This window comes from Saccopteryx leptura, chromosome 3, assembly GCF_036850995.1.
Source record: "Saccopteryx leptura isolate mSacLep1 chromosome 3, mSacLep1_pri_phased_curated, whole genome shotgun sequence".
NCBI lineage: Eukaryota > Metazoa > Chordata > Mammalia > Chiroptera > Emballonuridae > Saccopteryx > Saccopteryx leptura.
The window spans coordinates 372222921-372240997 of record NC_089505.1 but is presented as its reverse complement, the minus strand read 5'-3'; the positions used below and the strand labels follow the sequence as shown (position 1 = coordinate 372240997).

The following is an 18077-nucleotide window of genomic DNA, read 5'->3' as shown; positions in this document are numbered from 1 at the left end:
CATTGGTTGCCGCCGGCGTCGCCCTCGCGGCGGGAGATTCGCGGGGCGCGGAGTTCGTGGGTCTGGCGCGCGCGTCATGGAGCGGCTGCGGGACGTGCGGGTGCAGTTGCAGGCGTGGGAACGCGCGTTCCGGCGGCAACGCGGGCGGCGTCCTGGCCAGGTGCGGGCTGTCCGGGGCCGGGGGGCTGAGGGTGCGGCCCCGGGCTGACACGCTCCCTTCACAGGAGGACGTGAAGGCCGCGCCGGAAGAGACCCGCGGTGAGCGTGCGGGCGCCGGGCGGAGAGGGCGCCGCGGGGCCGGTTGGAGGGACGGTGGGTTAGGGGAGCCAAGCGGGACGCACCCGTACCCTGACCGCTGACCCCGCCCCCAGCGCTCTACCGGGAGTACCGCGCTCTGAAGGAGGCCCTGGGCCATGCAGGCGGCCAGGTGCAGTCGCTTCCGGCGGTAGCCGAGGAGGTACCCGGGCTCGGATCCCCTCCCCTCCCGGTTTAGCTTTCTGTACGGCCAGGCCTCCGTGAGGCACAGAATTTGGGCGGAGGGGTGGGCAGGGTGGAGGGCCAGACCCCCCTCAGGTCTCGGGGGCTGGGGATCGGGGCTGGAGACACTTCTCTCCCCCACACCAGCTTTTCCTTCCTTGGTCTGGGTCCCCACTGTCTTTTGCAGAGGCCAGAACCCAGTTGCTGGGGGTCCCATCTGAATCGGGCTGCAACTCAGAGTCCCCGTCCCACCCCAGGGAAGAGCTCTGGGATTTCCGTGCAGGACTACGGGCAGAGACTTAAAACAAATCTAAAGAACAGTCTACAGGTGAGGAGTAAGAGTCATACAGTCGGTTCCGTTTGGGTCCAGAACTGCTCTCAGCCCAAGGGGCCGGATCACCAGACACTCCTGCACACACACACACACAGACACACACACACACGTGTTTGCACTAGCACACACACTCCAGCACTAACCAGGCCACACCTTCTGAAAGGAGGTGAGAGCCAGTTTCTGCCCTCAGCTTCCTTCCTATTCCAGTCTCGCTGAGGATGGGTTAGGGGCTCCGTGAGGTTCCAGAGTCTGCAGCAGCCCAGGGCCTAAGTTCCTGCTTCCTTGTGTGTCCTTCCCTCCCAGGCTGGGCCAGCCCTGGGCCGCATAACCCGGCCTCCACGAAGACCCTCACCCAAGGTGCCTTTCCTGGGTTCGCCAGCTGCAGCGGCTGCCCCTGTATCTCCTGAGGAAGTCAGTGAAGTGTCACCCCAGTTTCCCAGGCCCCAGCAGAGGCCAGGTCGGCTCCAGCAGCTGCAGGAGTCCCTGAGTCTGCGCCTGGGCTCTCTAGACCCTGACTGGCTGCAGCGGTGCCACAATGAGACCCTAGATTTTCCAGAAACTTCTGAGGACTGCCTGCCTGTCCTGGGTGTGGAGGAGCCACAGACTCTGACTTCAGGTGTCCCATCTGTCCATGCCCCCAGCATGGGCCCTGAGACACCTGTACAGGGTCGGGAGGCTCCAACTCTACAGGCAGCCAGAGTCAGTGCAGGGAGCCCCCTGCCGGGCAGCGGTCAAGTCAAGAAGCAGAGACAGAGTGAGGAGCCAGAGAGGACTCCCGCGCGGGACCCACAGCAACGCAGTCACGCGGGTCCCCCTCCTGAGGGAGCTGGGGCTGCAGTGCATGCAGAAGACCGTTTAGGGGAGCCCATGCAGTTACAGCCCCCCAGCAGCTCCTCGGCCCCCAGGTACCACAGTTCAGCCTCCCAGCAGGGTCACCTTAAGTTGGGCCAGGGTGGCCGCAGGAGCTGTAGGCAAGGCCCACCTTGTGTCCTTTCTAGGCCAGCTGTTTGGGACCGGGGTAATTATGTTCGGCTCAACATGAAGCAGAAACGCTATGTTCGGGGCCCAGCCCTGCGTGGCAGGCTCCTCCGCAAGCAGGTAAGGTAGTGGCAGGTGCTCCCCTTACCCCTCCTGCCTCTCACCTGTTGACCCCACCCCCACTTTGTGCCCCACCTCAGGCGTGGAAGAAGAAGTGGAAGAAGAAAGGGGAATATTTTGGGGGTGGTCAGCCCAGAGTCACAGTCAAGGATTCTTGCTTCCAGTGTGGGCAGCTTGGCCACTGGGCATCCCAGTGCTCCCAACCAGGTGAGGCCTCTGTACTGGATGGTGTGTTGAGCCAACACTGTTTGGAGAGGGAGTTGTGCTCTTTGGAATGGGGACAGTCTGGCTTAAGCAAAAGGTACTTCTCTAATTCCCTATTCCAGGACTAAAACCAACTCGGGCTCCTCACAAAGAGGGTGGCAAAGGCGAAGATAATATTCAGACACTGTCCACACGGGAGGAAGTAGCTCAGAGGACAGGTATTGGCGACTGCCAGCTTCCTGGTAGAGAAGTATGCAGCATCCTCCTTGCTACATAGGATGATGCCAGCTCCCACACCACCCTTTCCTGTCTGATCCCAGCAGGCGAAGAAGATCCAGAGCCTGCTGGGCCTAAGTTGCTGATGCACATGGCAGAGCAGGCACCCTGCTCACCCCCAACTGTGCCACCACTCTATGTGCCAGGGCCCTTGGGGCAGGTGGTAGGTGCGCAGATGCTTACGAGCCTAGAACCTTGACTGAGGGGCGGGCAACTTTGGGCCACATTGACCAACACCTGTGTCCACAGAGACACCAGCTGAGGTGTTTCAGGCCCTGGAGCAGCTGGGGCACCAAGCCTTCCGCCCTGGGCAAGAGCACGTGGTTATGCGAATCCTGTCTGGTGAGCGTGGCTGCTGGGGGTGGGTGAGGCAGGGCTGAGGCCAGGCGACAGAGCAGCGCTGCTGACCTCAGTCCCACCCAGGCATGTCCACACTGCTGGTATTGCCCACGGGAGCTGGCAAGTCCCTGTGTTACCAGCTCCCTGCCCTGCTCTACGCCCAGCGAAGCCCCTGTCTCACCCTGGTCATCTCTCCTCTGCTGTCCCTCATGGACGACCAGGTGTGTGAACAGGACCCTCAGGTGTGGGCAGAAGACAGGCACCGGCACCCACGACTTTTCTGTCCCTGTGGGCTGCTTCCTACCCCCCCCACAACCCCAGAGCAGCAAGGGTCCTGACGGTTCGTGGCCCACCATCTCTGTCCACAGCCTCTGGCCTGGCAGTTGCTTTAAGGTAGCAGAGACATGGCTGGCCAGTTTGTTCCATAAAAGGAGTAGTGGGGAAGAGGGACATCCCCAGTGGGGTCCGTTTGTTCCCATTGCTTCTGAGCCCAGGCCCACAGCAGCTCTGACCTTTTAGTCTTAGGACTCCAGGTATTCTTTCCTCAGAGGATCTGGGCTGGAGGTGGTGGGAGCTGTTGGGCTGAGCAACTGGAGAGGTGTTTGGGGAAGGGCTAGGGTTGGATGGCCTTGGACAGGCTGTGCTTCTGCATCTGCAGGTGTCTGGCCTGCCCCCGGGCTTGAAGGCCTCCTGTGTTCACTCGGGCATGACGAGAAAGCAGCGGGACTCTGCCCTGCAGAAGGTGAGGGGCCTCACGGGGCAGAGCCCCTGGGGGTGGCAGGCAGGGCCCTGGGGGGGGTGGTCCTGACTTTGCCATCTGTAGGCACGGGCAGCCCAAGTGCAGGTGCTGATGCTGTCGCCTGAAGCACTGGTTGGGGCTGCTGCTGGGAGCCCTGCCTGCCTCACCCAGCTGCCTCCAGTGGCCTTTGTCTGCATTGATGAAGCCCACTGCCTCTCTCAGTGGTCCCACAACTTCCGGCCCTGCTACCTGCGTGTCTGTAAGGTGAGCCTCATCCTGGATCCAGGGGATCAGGCCGGGGATGTGCGTGGGCACCCTCATCCTGGAACCAGGGGAGCAGGCCGGGGGTGTGTGTGGGCACCCTCATCCTGGATCCAGGGGAGCAGGCCGGGGGTGTGTGTGGGCACCCTCATCCTGGATCCAGGGGAGCAGGCCGGGGATGTGTGTGGGCACCCTCATCCTGGATCCAGGGGAGCAGGCCGGGGGTGTGTGTGGGCACCCTCATCCTGGATCCAGGGGAGCAGGCCGGGGATGTGTGTGGGCACCCTCATCCTGGATCCAGGGGAGCAGGCCGGGGGTGTGTGTGGGCACCCTCACTGCCTCGCTCCTGCGCAGGTTCTCCGGGAACGCCTGGGTGTGCGCTGCTTCCTGGGTCTCACGGCCACGGCCACACGCAGCACTGCCCTCAGTGTAGCCAAGCACCTGGGCATAGCCAAGGAGGCTGTCGTCAGGGGACCAGTCACCATACCCCCCAACCTGCACCTCTCTGTGTCCATGGACAGGGACCCAGACCAGGTAGGTGTGCACCTAGCTGGTAGAGGCCCTCTCTCCTAACCGTCTGTACTAAGCACCATCTCTCACCAGGCTCTAGTGACACTGCTGCAAGGTGATCGTTTCCGCACCCTGGATTCTGTCATTGTCTACTGTAACAGACGAGAAGACACTGAGCGTGTCTCTGCTCTGCTCCGTACCTGCCTGCCTGAGACCAGGGCCCCAGGGCCTGGAGGTGAGGCTGGAGCGGGGCTGTGCCCCACGACCTGCCCAGGCATGCACCCCACTAACCGTCTCTGTCTTCCCTACAGGCCAGGCCCCAGACACCGTGGCCAGAGCCTACCATGCCGGCATGTGCAACCAGGAGCGGCGGCAGGTGCAATGGGCCTTCATGGAGGGCCGGCTGCGGGTGGTGGTGGCCACAGTGGCCTTTGGGATGGGGCTGGACCGGCCAGATGTTCGAGCTGTGCTGCACCTGGGGCTTCCCCCCAGCTTCGAGAGCTATGTACAGGCCATAGGCCGGGCTGGGCGCGACGGGCACCCTGCACACTGCCACCTCTTTCTACATCCCAAGGTAGGTGCCTACCAGTCTGAGCTTCCCCGCCCCAGCCAGGGTCGTGGCCGTGTGTTCACAGCCGTCCTGCTGCAGGGGGAGGACCTCCGGGAGCTGCGCAGGCATGTGCACGCCAATGCCACTGACTTCCTTGCTGTGAAGAAACTGGTGCAGCACGCATTCCCACCCTGCGCCTGTGCCCAGTGGTCATCAGAGGAGGACGGAGAGGAGAGCAAGGAGAGGCGTTCAGCCAAGCAGCCCAGCCGGGAGCAGACAGCCCGGTGCCCGGGCCATGAGCGGGCACTCCCGGTGCAGCAGACAGTGCAGGCTCTGGACATGCCTGAGGAGGGTGAGGAACTGGACAAAGTATTGGGGGGTGGGCACCCCACAGCTCTGTGTTTCCTGAGCCCAGCTCTACCCTAGTCATCGAGACCCTCTTGTGCTACTTGGAGCTGCACCCACAACATTGGCTGGAGCTGCTGGCACCCACCTTCACCCGCTGCCGCCTGCGATGCCCCGGGGGCCCTACCCAGCTCCAGGCGCTGGCCCGCGGGTGAGCACACGTCCTACCCCAGAATGGGGCGAGGGGCAGAGAACCTAGGCTGCCCGTCACTCGCTCCTTCCCTTGGTGCAGGTGCCCTGCCCTGGCTGTGTGCTTGGCCCAGCAGCCACCTGAGGACACAGGTGGGGGAAGCAGCTCTGTGGAGTTTGATATGGTCAAGCTGGTGGACTCAATGGGCTGGGAGCTGGCTCCTGTGCAGAAGGCTCTCCGCCAACTGCAGTGGGACTCAGAGCACAAGACAGGTGTGCCCCGCCCCTGGCCCTGCATGCCACGTGTCTGCCGATTGCTTGTCTGACACTCTGTTTGGCAGGTGTGCCTCGGAGTACTGGGGTGCTGGTGGAGTTCAGTGAGCTGGCCTTCCACCTGCATAGCCCCGGGGACCTGACGGCCCAGGAGAAGGACCAGATCTGTGACTTCTTATATGGTCGAGTGCAGGCCAGAGAGCGGGAGGCCCTGGCCTGTCTGCGTCTTCTGTACCAGGCATTTCACAGGTATGGGAAAGTGTGTGACCCACCCCCTCCCCAAACACAGCCCCCCCAGAGGGCAGCTCTGAGGAGCTCACCCCACCCCAGCACAGCCTTCCCCAGCTGTGGACCATGCCTGGAGCAGCCGGATAAGGACCGCAGCCTCGGCCTCAGGGCGCTGCTCAGCCGCTACTTTGAGGAAGAGGGGCCAGGGGACGAGAAGGAAGCACAAGGCCCAGAGCCTGGGCAGGCTGAGGTGAGTGCCGGCCCCTCCCGGCCTGGGCAAGGCTGGGCAGGCACAAACACGTGCCCGTGCCCACCTCCTGCACCACACTGGGCCGTGTGGTGCCTGTTACCATGGAAGCTCAGGCTGGCCTGACGTGACCCCACCTGCAGCTCCAGGACTGGGAGGATCAGATCCGCCGGGACGTCCGCCACTTCCTGTCCTTGTGGCCGGAGCAGCAGTTCTCCGGCCGGGCTGTGGCCCGCATTTTCCACGGCATCGGTGAGGGCCCTGGAGGCTCAGCCCGCATGGGGCAGGGAGCTAGACCTCGCTGACAGTTGTCAGGTCGAGGCACCCACACCATTCCTTGTCTCCCCTTCCCCCACAGGAAGCCCCTGCTTTCCAGCCCAGGTGTATGGGCGGGACCGGCGCTTCTGGAGGAAATACCTGCATCTGAGCTTCCACTCCCTGATGCAGCTGGCCACAGAGGAGATCTTGCTGTGGGGCCGCTGAACAGCTTGCCACCGGCTGACCCTGTTCCTCCATGCCAGACGTGCTTGTGAACACGTGCAAGGCAAAGGCAAGGGGACATCTGTGTCCAGGACAGTGACTGGCCACCTTGGGAAAGCCCAATGTCAGGAACATAGACAAAAGAGGCCTCAAAATACAGAAAAAATGATGCATACGTTGTTTTTAGGGACTGTCTTTTTTGATGAGGTGTTGCCACAGCCTCAGATACCACACATCTCTAACAGACACACACAGGCCATAGTCATGCTCGGCTTTATTGACCAGTCCAGCCTCTCGGCTCAGGCGAGGGTTCTGGGTGCCAGGCCCAGGTACAGAACAGGTGTGGCTGAGAGAGCAAGGAAGAGTGAGAAACAGAGGCTGAGTCCTAGGCTGTCGGCCAGGGCTCCGGCCAGCGTGCCCAGCAGCAGCTTCCCCAGCAGCTCCAGGGTGGCCAGGAGGCTGTAATGTGTGGCCTGCGGTGGTGGTGGTGGGTGTTGTGGTCAGGCCAGGACTTGTCGGGATCCCATCCCTCACCCCCTCCATGTCCCAACCGTGCCCCCTCACCTGCAGGGCACTGGGTGCCAGCTGGCTACAACGCATCATCAGGGTGAAAGTGGCAGTTGTGACCAGGCCCCCCAGGAAGTGCTGCAGACACAGGCTCAGCAAGGCTGCCCCTGGGAGGACCAAGGTCAGCAGGGCCCAGGACACACTGTGTTCCTCCCCCCATGGCCAACCCCTCACCTCTCAGGACTGTGCCAGGGCCCAGCCTGGATCCTAGAATGTCTAGGTAGAAGAGCAGGGTGCTCTGGTAGGCCAGGCCCCCAAGACGGAACCAGAGCACTGACCTCAACAGGGGCAGCAGCTTCCTAGAGTGGGGAAACTGGGCGGTCAGGTGTGCAGGGCAGATCTAAGGGGAAGCAGGTGGGCAGGGCAGGCTGAGGAAGGCTCACCAGTGCCTAGCAAGCAGGGCTCCTCCCAGGGACGAGCCAGCAATGGAGCAGGTCACGGCACCCACACCATTCCACAGCCCCAGCTCTGGGGCAGAGAGGCCTCGGTCCAGCAGAAGAAGTGGAAACAGATTGCTAGCGCCCTGCTCACCTGTGAGAAAAACGGGCAGGTGTGTGCCCACTTCCCTTTTCCATCTCTGGGCTCAGGCAGGCCACTACCCTGCCTCTGGTGCTGAGACAGGAAATAGCATTGGCAAAGCTCTGGGTCATTATGACCAAGAGGTCATGGTGGGAGCTCAGAGTGGCCATGGCACTTGAGCTGAATGAGGATAAAAGGCAAGGCTCAGCTAGGGCTGGCCTCCAGCCCACAGGGCATGCCCCAGAAAGAAAGCAGCCCCTAAGTGGGTCCCCAGGAGCTCCCCCGGTCCCCACTCCCATTTCCTGACCCAAGCCCTCACTCACCCAGCTTGTAAGTAAACACAAAGCCTGCGGTCCACAAGGTCCCAGACACAGCCAGCAAGTCCCGTAGATTAAGGTGCTGGGTGTGGTGGGGGAGTTTTGAGGGCTGAGGCCAGGGCAGTTGCAGAGCAGGTGCAGCCCAAGCCAGAGAAGCAGCCAGCCAGTAGGTGGCAGCCAGGAGCAGAAACAGCCAGGGCCAAGAGAGGTTCGGCACAAGGGCCAGCAGCCCACCACCTGCTAACGCTGCCCCCAGCTTGTAAGCGACCACCTGCACGGTATTGCCAGGCCCCAGCTCTGCGGGGCTCAGGAGCTGCACAGCCAGTGTGTCCAGGGCCACATCCTGCACAGCTGCACCCAGGTTCAGCAACAAAAGCAGTACTGCCACGGTGATGGGCAGCTCCGCCCGGCCAGCTTCCGCAGGAGGCAGGGCTGCCAGCAGCCCGCACACCAGGCCCAGAGCAGCCGTGCTGAGCGTCAGCCAGGCCCTGGGGGAGCCCCACGTGTCAAGCAGTGGGGCCCACACCAGCTTGAACAGCCAGGGAGCGTACAGCACCTTGGCCAGTCCCACGCGTGTCAGGGAGAGGCCACCTGCCCTTAGCAGCATGGGCAGTAGGCCCGACTGCAACCCGTAGGGCAGGCCCTGCACCAGGTAGAGCCCAGCCAACGGCAGCAACTTCCCACGCATGGCCAGGAGAGCTGGCTGGGGCCGAATCAAGGCCGGGACTGGGGTGGACCAGGCAAAACGGTTCTGAGTGTGGTCTGGTCGGGTCAAGGGTCAAACGGCGGCATGGCCTTTGGACTGAGGCAGGCGGGGTTACGGTTGGGCCGGATGGCGTCCATACCCGGCAGAGCCCCAGGCCGGCCGTTCTCTGCTCAGCGCTGTACCGCAGGCAGGCAGCGCGGTCCGGAGAAGTGGGTCATAGAGCGCCGGAGCGGGCCAGACCGCCCGCCTTACTCGGGTGTCCCCGGTGGCCAAGCCTGGTACTGCGGGTGAGCCGCCAATACCAGAGGGTCTCCAGAGTAGGAGGCCGCCAAGCGATCCACTCCGGTCCTTCTCAGGGTTATCAGGTCTGGCCCCAGACTCGAATTATCCAGAAGTGCTTCCTGGCAACTCACCAGCGGCCGCCCGGTCCCTCCAGCATTTCCCATGGAGGAGCTGGCCTCTTAAAGTCCCACGGTCTAGTACAGGGTATTTCCACACCTTGGTCCTCACTGTGCTTGAGGCTTCAGCAGTGACCAAGCCCAGCCAACTCCAGCTGGCCCTTCCGAGAGGTCCAGCCAAGGGGAAGCCGAATGTGGGGTTCCCTGTGGCCTCTCCTGCCCAGAGGTGCAAGAGGGGCTCCTCTCCACCAGGCTCCATAGGACCCAAAGGAGGACTGAAGTGTGGCCTGTGGATAATTAACTGCCTCCTGTCTCTAGGTCCCTGGGTCCCTGAAGCTGACTCCAGATACACTTGAACCAAACATTCTCTCAGCTGCTCAGGCCACTTTGAGAGGGTTTCCTGTCATTTCCACATACTTGGGCACCCATGTTTCGTCGTCTTTAAAATTGAGACTGCCATGCCTACCTCAGAGGACCTTCTGTGCAGCAACCCACAACAATGTCTGGCGTGCACACAGTAGGCACTCATCCATGTGTTCCGGTGGCAAGGACACAGGCTGCCTACCTGCCTCCAGTCCAGGGCTCCTCTTCCTCAGCATCTTACCTGTTTTCTTCAGCACCTGTCTTTGGGTGCTCAAGCTCCAGAGAGGGCCTGCCTGCCCTCACTTCACTGCCTCCCAGCCCAAGGACTGCATTTGCACTCAAATGTCACACTTCAAACAGACACAGGTTGAGCAACACCCGTTTGTTCCTTTGCTCCACCAGCAGCCCCAGGTGGCAGTTAGGAGGAAAACAAGACTTCCTCTTTGAGTCCCCACAGGAGAACAAGCCCACCAGAGGTGCTGCGATAGCCAGGAAGTCCACCTCCTCTGGGAGTCCTCTTTGACCACCTCTCCTGAAGGCAGAACAGGCCTGGCAGAAAGGCAATCAGGAGACAGATGGGGTAGGCGTGCTCAGGTGTGCACACCTCCGCCAAGGAGTCAGACTCTCACAGCTTTATTAGAGGCCTGCAGAGAGGCAGGGGCCCAACCCTACAGGCGGCAAGACCCCCAGTACCCAGGGCACTGTCAGTCGAGGGCCACCGGGCCTGGTGCCCAGCAGTACTCAGGAGTACTCGCGGGTGAACTTGGTGTGGAACTGGCTCAGCTTTTCCAAAAGGGGCCGCAGCTTCTCCATGGGGGGCAGGATGGTCATCCTAAAAGGGGGAGGAAGGTAAGCGGACAGCAAAGAACGTGGGGGCCGCGGGAAAACGGGGCTGTGCGGCGAGACCTCACCGGAAGTGATAGGTCCCTTCCCGCTGCCCGAAGCCGCTGCCCGGCACCACACAGATCCCGGTCTCCTCCAGCAATCTCATGCAGAAGAACATGTCCGGAGCCACGCCCAGCTCCTGGAGGAGAGAGTGGGGGTGGTCGGAGCGGTCAGGGCGGGGCGTCCCGGACTCCGCCCTCCCTACTGGCCCGCCCTGCGGGTTGGGTGCCACACCTGAGCGCGCTGAACCGCGCGTGGAGGCAGCTGTATGCGCGGGAAGGAGTACATGGCGCCCTGCACCGGATTGCAGCGGATACCAGAAGCCTCGTTGAAGACCTGCTCGGTGAGCTTGGCCTTGGCCGCGAGCTCGGCCAGCACCGCCTGCCTCTCCTGCGGAGGGAGGGCCCACCATCAGGCGGGGGCGCGGCGTCCCCTAGCCCAGCCCGCTCACCACTCCAGCTGTCCCTCCACGCCCCCGGTCCCGCTCACCGCCTGGAACTGCGAGTAGGAAGGTTCCGAGGGCGCGGGCGGGCTGACCACCAGGTCGAGTAGGGCCTGGCCCGGCAGGGGCGGGCACAGACGCACGGTCATCAGCTTCTGCATCTGCTGCTGCACCGCGGGGTCCATGTTCACCACCTCCACGTAGCCGCCGCGGAGCCCGCACCTGCCGGGCGAGAGCGGGCGGTCGTTGAGGCAGGGTCGAAAGGCAGTTTACAGGATCAGAGAGCGACCCCCCCCCCAGCCCCCACTCCGGCCCGCACGCACTCGCCCATGTAACCCTTGGAGATCGAGTGGAAGGAGGCGAGCTCCTGCTGCGTCGCGTATGGCGGCCCCATCTCCATGAGAACCCTCTTGAACGAGTAGAACTGAGAGCCTTCGGCGTACACGTTGTCCTGGTACACCTGGACGAGCGGCGGGCGTTACCGGGGGAGCCCACTGATGGCCTTAGACGCCCAACCCCACACGCCCCTGCCAGCACCTCATCAGCCATCAGAAAGAGCCGCTCCTCGAAGGCGAAGCGGATCACGGCTTCGATGCACTCGCGGGTCTGCACCTGCCCTGGGGCGCGAGGGACGCGGCAAGTCCGTGATCAGCAGCAGGTGGCGCGCGCTGCTCTCCGCGGGGCGGGCGGTGGGACGGGGGCGTGCGGCCGGGGCGGGGAGCTGGGCCGGGAGGGGCGGGCCGGGGCGGGCGGCGCACCGGTGGGGTTGCCCGGGTTGATAATGCAGAGCGCGCGGGGGTGGCAGTGGTCACGGGCCTGGAGCAGCGTGCGCCGGAGTTCCGCCACGTTCAGCGCCCAGGCGTGCTCCTCGTCCAGGTAGTAGTCCACCTGCACCGCGTTGAGCTCGGCCAAGGCGGCCGAGTAGAGAGGGTACTGAGGGATGGGGATGAGGACGCCCGTGCGCGTCCGACCCTCGCCAGACACCAGCAACTTCAGCACCGTCTGCGGGCCGGGTGGGGAGACGGTGTTAGCCGGGCCAGTGGCTGCACCCGTCTCCCCCTCCCACTAACCCGCGCCCCCGTGCCAGGAGGAGCCTCGCTGGCCAGCCGGCCCACACACAAAAAGTCACTGTATGCTCCTGCCCTGGCCCCGGCCTACCACGATGGCGTCACTGGCCCCCGTAGACAGGAAGATGTTGTTGGGGTCTGCAGGTATGCCTCCGTCGCGCCGCTGGATGTACCGTGCCACATCCTCGCGGACCAGCTGGATGCCGGCGCTGTTACTGTAAGCCCCTGCGCCAGGGGCGGGGCAAGACGCGGGAGGACCGGTAAGGTACCCAGGCAGCCTTCCCGAAAAGATCCTCCGCTTCCAGTGGGCAGATCCACCCCCTTCCTGGAGGGGGGTGCTCCCTCCACCCCCCCCCAGGGGGGGCCTTGGCACAGGCAGTTACCAAGGCTGTGGCCCCCACAGGCCTGCAGGATGCGCTCTGCCCTTCTCTTGGCATCTTCGGGGAAGTCAGGGCTTTTCAGGAGATCCGGGTGGACGCAGAGGGCCAGGACCTGGGAGGAGCAAGTGCTGAGGCCAGGGCACATGGGCTGACGGGGGAGGGGTTGCCAGGGCAGCGTGAGCCTCACCTGGCGCAGGAACGTGATAGGCTTCTGCCCCATGGCGTGTGCGTCCCCAATGTTGGCGCGGATGACTTCAGTGAAGGGCTTCTTTACACCCTGGGATGAGGGCGGCGGGGATATTGAGAAGGGACCTTGTCACTCCGGAAACCCCTTGTTTCAGGAGAGAGCAGCTCAGGTACAGCCCCGAGTGCAGGGGTGGGATGGGATCCAGGGCCATACCTGGCGCAGCTCCTGCTCCAGCTCCAGGGCACGTAGCACAATGGGGCCACGAACCGCATACTCCACTCTCTTAACGCAAGGGTTCATGGTGTCCAGAGTGAGCACCTTTTCCTTCAGCCCGCTCATTGCAGCCTGGCTGTGGTCACCTGCCCTCAAGGCCATGACCCTGCTCAGACCACGCAGAAAAACGGCTCAGGAAGTGGCAGGATCCAGAAGTGGGTATGAGGGCAGCTGAGTTCTGGCCCAACAGGCCAGGGCTGGTAAGGGGTAGCCTGGGTAGGGGGCTGAGGCAAGAGGGCTCTTCACTACAGCCTGCTGGCCCCAGTGAACGGGACAAGAAAGGTTGGAGGAGGAGCTGGGGCTGCTGGGGCCACCGGGCCCTGCCCCACCCATCTGGGCACAGCTCTGCCTCAGGGAAATAGGGAGTGGGTGAGGAGACAGGCGGGACTTGGGGCTCGGCCCAGTGCCTGCCCTGTCCCCAGGACAGGGGAAGCAGGAGACCCACAGGGGGGGTAGGGACGGAGGGTTCAGGAAGCTCTGAGGGACTGGGTCTGGGGAAAGGGAGCTCAACTGAATGCCTCCAGGGGAGAATGGTGATTTACGGCAGCACGGGGCAAAGGCCCAGCCTTTTGAGGCCCTCCATTTTTGCTTGAGTCAGCAGGCCTGTCTCCCAGGTAACTTAGCCTGGCACCAGGAATTCCTGGGTATTGGGGGAGGGGAGTGAGGAGCTCAGACAGGGGGTTCCTTCTGACCCCTCTGGGTTGGTGGCCATGGCCAGGGGCTGCGTGAGCCCTGTGACTAGACCTTGGTCACTGTCTGCACTGTGAGACCTAAGTCTCTGGGCTGGAGTGTTGGGGGAGGGCCCTTGGACACCTGCTACTCCACGCGCTGTGGTGTGCCCTTTCAAGAGGCCAGCCTGGGGCTGCCTTTGGGGCCATACCACAGGCAGGGTGACCTTAGCTCTGCTTCCCAGTTGCTGCCAATTGGTGCAGAGTGGGAAGTGAGCAGTGATAGGCCCTCGGGGCCCCACCTCCACAGGCCCTGCCCTAGCGTGGCTACCCCCAGCTATGGCACTGGAGGCTGAGCTAGCTGAGGGTCAGGGAGCCTACCCTCTGAGCTGGGCCAGGGGTGGCTGGCCATGCCAGAGGGGAGCCTTGGCTCCTCTGCTCCTGCCAGCCAGCTGGAGAGGGTCCACAGCAGCCCAGACGCTGGCCTCTCACCTCGCACCTTTCTGCTCCGCTGCCACTCGCCGCCACTTCAGCCTCCTTGCGTGCAGGCCTGGCCCTCTGGCCTCCTGGTCAGAGTGCAGGTTAATATGGGCCTGGCCCCAGGCGGAGCCAGCCCCGCCCGCCCCCTGGCAGCAGGGCCCAAGTGGCAGCTTCGGTGGCAGGTGGGCCTTGGGCAGTTGCACCGCCCCCACACTAGATTTAACCAGTAGCCTACCCCTGGCCCTCCCCCAGGTTGGAGACCCCTCCAACCACCCATGCTCAGGGAAGGGTTGGCCCTGTGGACACTGGGCTGACCAGATGGGTGTCCAATGGGAACGGTCAAGTGACCTGAACCCATGCCACCTAGCGCTGGTGGCCATGCAAAGCTGCCCTCCATGGACAGATGAGCTGGCAGTGCCCTCAGCACTTCCACGCAAGGCCCCTAAGAGGCCCCTGTGAACCTGACACATTGTGCCCAGCCAGCTCAGCTGCTGGCCCCCTTTGCCAGCCCAGGGAGAAGCTGGCAGCTAGGCCCCAGGATCAGGCTGCATGCCAGGAACGGGGGACCGGCCCCTACCAGGTTTCTGATACGAGCCGTGTATGTCCTTGGTCCTCTGGCTCTGGCCTCTCCCTTCCCAAACAAGGACCTCCACTCCTCTGGCAGGCACCCCTGGTCCCCAAGGAGTGTGCTTTCCAACTTCCCCTTCCCCTCAGGAAAGGAAAGAGTTACAGGGGAGCTTCCAGAAGGCTGGGAAGGCAGGGCACAGTCAAGGCCAGGCTTCTTGCCCAGTGGCCATGGGCCTCACTCCCACACAGGGGTTGGGCCTCCACCAGCAAGCCCTAGCGAGCACCTACAGGCCCCAGACAGGTGCCCACAGGGACGGCGCACCCCGGACCAACAGCACAGCAGCTCCCCACCGCGGGGATGGTGGCCCAGCTGAGACACAACAAGGCAGGTGGCAGAAGGGCTCTTTATCAAGAGTCACAGAATGAAACAAGGTCTCTAGAGCCAAGTATGGCTTCTGTCACAGGTCTGTTCCTGAGTGAGAAAGTGTGGTCCTTGATAAGGGAAGTGGGGTGGCCCTGTGCCGGCTGCCTGCCCACGGGTCACATGTTGGGGTCTCCAGTGCAGGGCTCTGAAGCAGCCCCCGGCTGGACCCTCGGCACCCTGAGCACTAGCCCCTCACATGAGCAGGCAGCACGGCCTCTTCTCCAGGGGGGCCTCCTCGGAGGGAGCTGTGAGCTTGAGCAGTGGTGGTTCTCCACCAGCCCTGGAGCCACCGTCGGGCTGGGGAGTCTCAGTGTCTGCCGGCAGACCAGACCTGGGGGTCTCGGGCCCGTCTGGCGCAGAGCGCTGCAGCTTAGCAGCCGCTCGCTGGCGCTTGAGCTCCGCCAGGGTGTGGTGCGCCGAGGCCTGGCCCAGGGTGTCGGGCGCCGCGCTCTCCAGGGGGCTCAGCTGGTAGGAGACACTTCGGTCCAGCCTCTTGGAGTACAAGTGCCGGCCTGGGGGGCCCCCCACTCGACCATTATGTGTCCTGGACACCTCGGAGTCCTCCTGTGAGGGGAGCACAGGCCCCAGAGACCATTAAGGAAGGGCCTGTCTAGCCTCCCCTGGCCTTGAGCCCCCAGCAGCTGACCCCTATGGGGCACCAGCCCAGCGTGTGGGGTCACTGGTTCCACGGGCTCCTGGGTCAAGGCCTGCCCCTCAGTGAGGGCGGGGAGCTCACCTCAAGGGGCTGGGGCCCGAGCTCAGTGTCTGTTTGGCCATCCTCATCCTCCTCAGGGGGCTCTGGGTTGGTGGGAGGCGGCTGTTGCCACACGATGGCCTCCTGGGCATGCTCCTTGCGGTACAGGCTGGTGCGCTGGGTCAGGCTCACTCGCCTTACCACCTTTCTGGGGGAGGGCAGGGTGAAGGTGGGGGGAGGATGCCACCCTCCCCGTGGACTCTGCCCCAGGCTCCGGCTGGCACCTCAGCCTGCCAGCTGACATCAGCAGGGGCAAAGACCCGGGTACAGCCGGTGGAGCAGGAGCAGGGGCAGGGGGTGGGGCCTCGGTGGGCGGGGCTCACCCCCGGCTGCCGGCGCTGGAGGTGCGGCGGCGCAGCAGGGAGCGCTGGCGGCCTTGGGCGCGCAGGAGTGCGTCGTGCTTGTGCTTCAGCTCCAGCAGCTTGGCCCGCACCTCCTCGTCCCCACACACGTCTGAGGAAGAGTAGGCGGAGGGTCAGGGCTGTCCTCCCCCCAGTCTACTATGCGACGAGGAGGCAGCCCCCAGCTCACCGAGAGGTGTCTCTTCCATCAGGGACTTCCCGTTGAGGTCAGCGCCGTGTGCCACAAGCAGCTCCACCAGGTGCACCTGTGTGCGGGGGAGCCCAGGCTGCTGAAGGCTCCAGAGCAGCAGGCCCGCCCACGCCCCAGCGGCCCCAAGCGCTCCAGCCACTCCAGCCCCAGGCGCACCTGGCCCCAGTAGGACGCAGCGTGCAGGGGCTCCCAGCCGTCGTGGTCCTTGGCACCCAAGCTGGCCCGGTGCTCCAGCAGCAGTGCAGCCGCCTCACTGAACCCGTTGGCAGAGGCGATGTGTAGCTGCAGGCAAACCACCCAGCCGTGAGTCCAGACTGCACCCCTCCGGCAGCCACCTCCCCCACCTTTGCTCCCCTGGTCACGTCCTCACCAGTGTGGCCCCGTGGTCCCCGGGGGCATTGAGGTCAGCCCCTGTGTGCAGCAGGCCGTGGATGTCCTCCAGCATGTGCAGCTCGGGCAAGGCCCGGGCCTCCTCGATGTCGTCCTGGGTGATGCCTGCAGGAGCACAGGCTCAGAGCCAGCACCCCGAGCCCACCCCCGGCGGCAGGCGGGGTCACACTCACCGCGGTTGGCCATGGCGGTCTCAAGGCAGTCTAGTGTCGGCTCGTCCTCACACAGGTCATAGGGCATGTTCCCATCGGTGTTGACCGCCAAGAGGTCAGCACCACTGCAGGGAAGGTGGACAGGGGGTTCTAGCCACAGGACCTCTCTCATCTTCTCCCCACAGGGAGGCTCCCAGTCGCCTCTCAGAGGTCCCTCTGCAGAAGCTCTGAGCCTAGGTGGCCTCCAGGACACAGAAGCTGACAATGAGGAGGCCCCAGGTCTCAGATGCTGTAGGGAGAGGCTGTCCCTGGGCTCATCTGCCTGCCCCTCAGCCTTAGATCCTGTCCTCCAACCAGTTAGATGTCCTGCAGTCTCCCCCTGTGTCTCCAAGTTACTGCCCCATCAGCCCCCATGAGTATGGGGGGGCCCATCAGAAGAACATCTGCCAGGAGGCAGGTGCTAGGACTCTGAAGGCCCCCGGGAGGAAAGCTCAGGCTGCAGGGAGCAGGGCTCACGTCGGAGCTGAGAGGGGCCCAGAACACGGGTGGATGCCTGCTGTGGAGAGGAATGGGGCTCAGTACTGCCCACCATCCCCCACAAACACACCATCAATGCCTGGACCACTCCACAGACAATTTGAGCATCTGTCTACCCTATTAGAGGATCAGAGTTGAGGGGCAGTGGAGGAGGACTCCCAGATCCTGGTGAAGCTAACCCCCCCCATTGTTACGGCTCCACCTGTGTCCAAGTACTGTGCCCCCCCATCCTTGCCAATTCCTCCCTCATCAATAACCAGAATGGTATTTCTCTGTGCAGACCCTGGGGAAGCCCGGAGGCCAGAGCTGGAGGTCAAGACCTACCCTCAAGGAATTCCCTAACAGCACCTGGCAGGACACACCCAGGCAAGCAGCTGGGTGGGCAGAACAGACTCCTGAGTGCACTGTGGCCCCTGCCCAGGCCTGGCTCTCCACGCCTGGTCGGAGGCAGTAAGCAAAGGTAAGTGGGGACAAAACAGGCAAGGGCATACTTGCTGGGGACAAGATAGCTGGGCTGCCTCTCAGGATGAACTGCCTGCCCTGACCCAGCCACACACGCCCACTCAGGCCACAGCTGCTCCCAGTAGGCCCTACCGGGCAATGAGCAGCTCCACCAGGTGCAGGTGGCCGCAGGTGGCCGCGGCATGCAGGGGTGTCCAGCACTCACTGTCGCGGGCATTGACGGTGGCCCCAGCCTCCAGCAGCTGCTGCACCATCTCCTGGAAGTCGTCGATGCAGCTCTGCAAACCAGGCAGCCTGAGTGCCAGGCCAGCCAGCGCCCTCCCCAGCTCACCCACCCCCCAGCGCCCTCTCCAGCTCACACCCACCCCCAGCTCACACCCACCCCCAGCGCCCTCCCCAGCTCACCCACCCCCCAGCGCCCTCTCCAGCTCACACCC

The 18077-nt window shown here is 63.7% G+C and overlaps 4 protein-coding genes and 1 long non-coding RNA gene across 12 annotated transcripts in view; 2 read left to right on the top strand and 3 right to left on the bottom strand.

Moving 5' to 3' along the window:
• Positions 1-28: 28 nt before the first annotated feature.
• On the top strand, positions 29-6725 carry RECQL4 (RecQ like helicase 4). 2 transcript variants are annotated; one of them, XM_066379761.1, is made up of 23 exons: positions 29-160; positions 225-258; positions 372-457; positions 665-805; positions 1115-1716; positions 1810-1909; positions 1990-2116; positions 2236-2331; positions 2434-2556; positions 2639-2731; positions 2813-2949; positions 3387-3470; positions 3552-3731; positions 4083-4262; positions 4332-4473; positions 4550-4812; positions 4888-5140; positions 5215-5344; positions 5426-5595; positions 5664-5844; positions 5926-6073; positions 6214-6322; positions 6429-6725. In XM_066379761.1, the coding sequence occupies exons 1-23, from the start codon at positions 77-79 to the stop codon at positions 6551-6553; spliced, it is 3588 nt and encodes a 1195-aa protein (XP_066235858.1). In that variant the 5' UTR covers positions 29-76; the 3' UTR covers positions 6554-6725. The 2 variants fall into 2 exon arrangements, with proteins under 2 accessions (XP_066235858.1, XP_066235857.1); XM_066379760.1 differs by having other exon boundaries at positions 1115-1909.
• Positions 6726-6807: 82 nt separating this feature from the next.
• MFSD3 (major facilitator superfamily domain containing 3) lies at positions 6808-9896 on the bottom strand. Its single transcript, XM_066379817.1, has 5 exons — positions 7960-9896; positions 7501-7648; positions 7292-7416; positions 7115-7224; positions 6808-7023 (listed from the first exon to the last, which is right to left on the bottom strand). The coding sequence occupies exons 1-5, from the start codon at positions 8639-8641 to the stop codon at positions 6850-6852; spliced, it is 1239 nt and encodes a 412-aa protein (XP_066235914.1). The 5' UTR covers positions 8642-9896; the 3' UTR covers positions 6808-6849.
• A 141-nt stretch (positions 9897-10037) lies between these two features.
• On the bottom strand, positions 10038-13881 carry GPT (glutamic--pyruvic transaminase). 2 transcript variants are annotated; one of them, XM_066379809.1, is made up of 12 exons: positions 13815-13881; positions 12595-12760; positions 12382-12471; positions 12198-12306; positions 11906-12039; positions 11506-11749; positions 11285-11364; positions 11071-11207; positions 10795-10969; positions 10540-10695; positions 10332-10444; positions 10038-10252 (listed from the first exon to the last, which is right to left on the bottom strand). In XM_066379809.1, exons 2-12 carry the CDS (start codon positions 12754-12756, stop codon positions 10162-10164), a joined length of 1491 nt encoding a protein of 496 aa, XP_066235906.1. In that variant the 5' UTR covers positions 12757-12760; positions 13815-13881; the 3' UTR covers positions 10038-10161. The 2 variants fall into 2 exon arrangements, with proteins under 2 accessions (XP_066235906.1, XP_066235907.1); XM_066379810.1 differs by having other exon boundaries at positions 13822-13877.
• Positions 13845-18077, bottom strand: part of PPP1R16A (protein phosphatase 1 regulatory subunit 16A) — a 24717-nt gene continuing 20484 nt past the window's right edge. For 5 of the 6 annotated variants that reach the window (XM_066379795.1, XM_066379797.1, XM_066379794.1 and 2 more), the window contains 8 exons: positions 17773-17918; positions 16663-16766; positions 16470-16594; positions 16256-16381; positions 16079-16154; positions 15871-16000; positions 15530-15695; positions 14042-15357 (listed from right to left, as the gene is read on the bottom strand). In XM_066379795.1, coding sequence (XP_066235892.1) covers positions 14986-15357; positions 15530-15695; positions 15871-16000; positions 16079-16154; positions 16256-16381; positions 16470-16594; positions 16663-16766; positions 17773-17918 — 1245 coding nt within the window. In that variant the 3' untranslated portion in view covers positions 14042-14985. Of the gene's footprint in view, positions 13889-14041; positions 15358-15529; positions 15696-15870; positions 16001-16078; positions 16155-16255; positions 16382-16469; positions 16595-16662; positions 16767-17772; positions 17919-18077 lie in introns of those variants that run through there. The other variant, XR_010750524.1, reaches the window with a different exon arrangement.
• Positions 16282-18077, top strand: part of LOC136401497 (uncharacterized) — a 4109-nt gene continuing 2313 nt past the window's right edge. Inside the window, exons 1-2 of the long non-coding RNA XR_010750531.1 lie at positions 16282-16402; positions 17459-17638. This is a non-coding gene — a long non-coding RNA (uncharacterized lncRNA). The remainder of the gene's footprint in view (positions 16403-17458; positions 17639-18077) is intronic.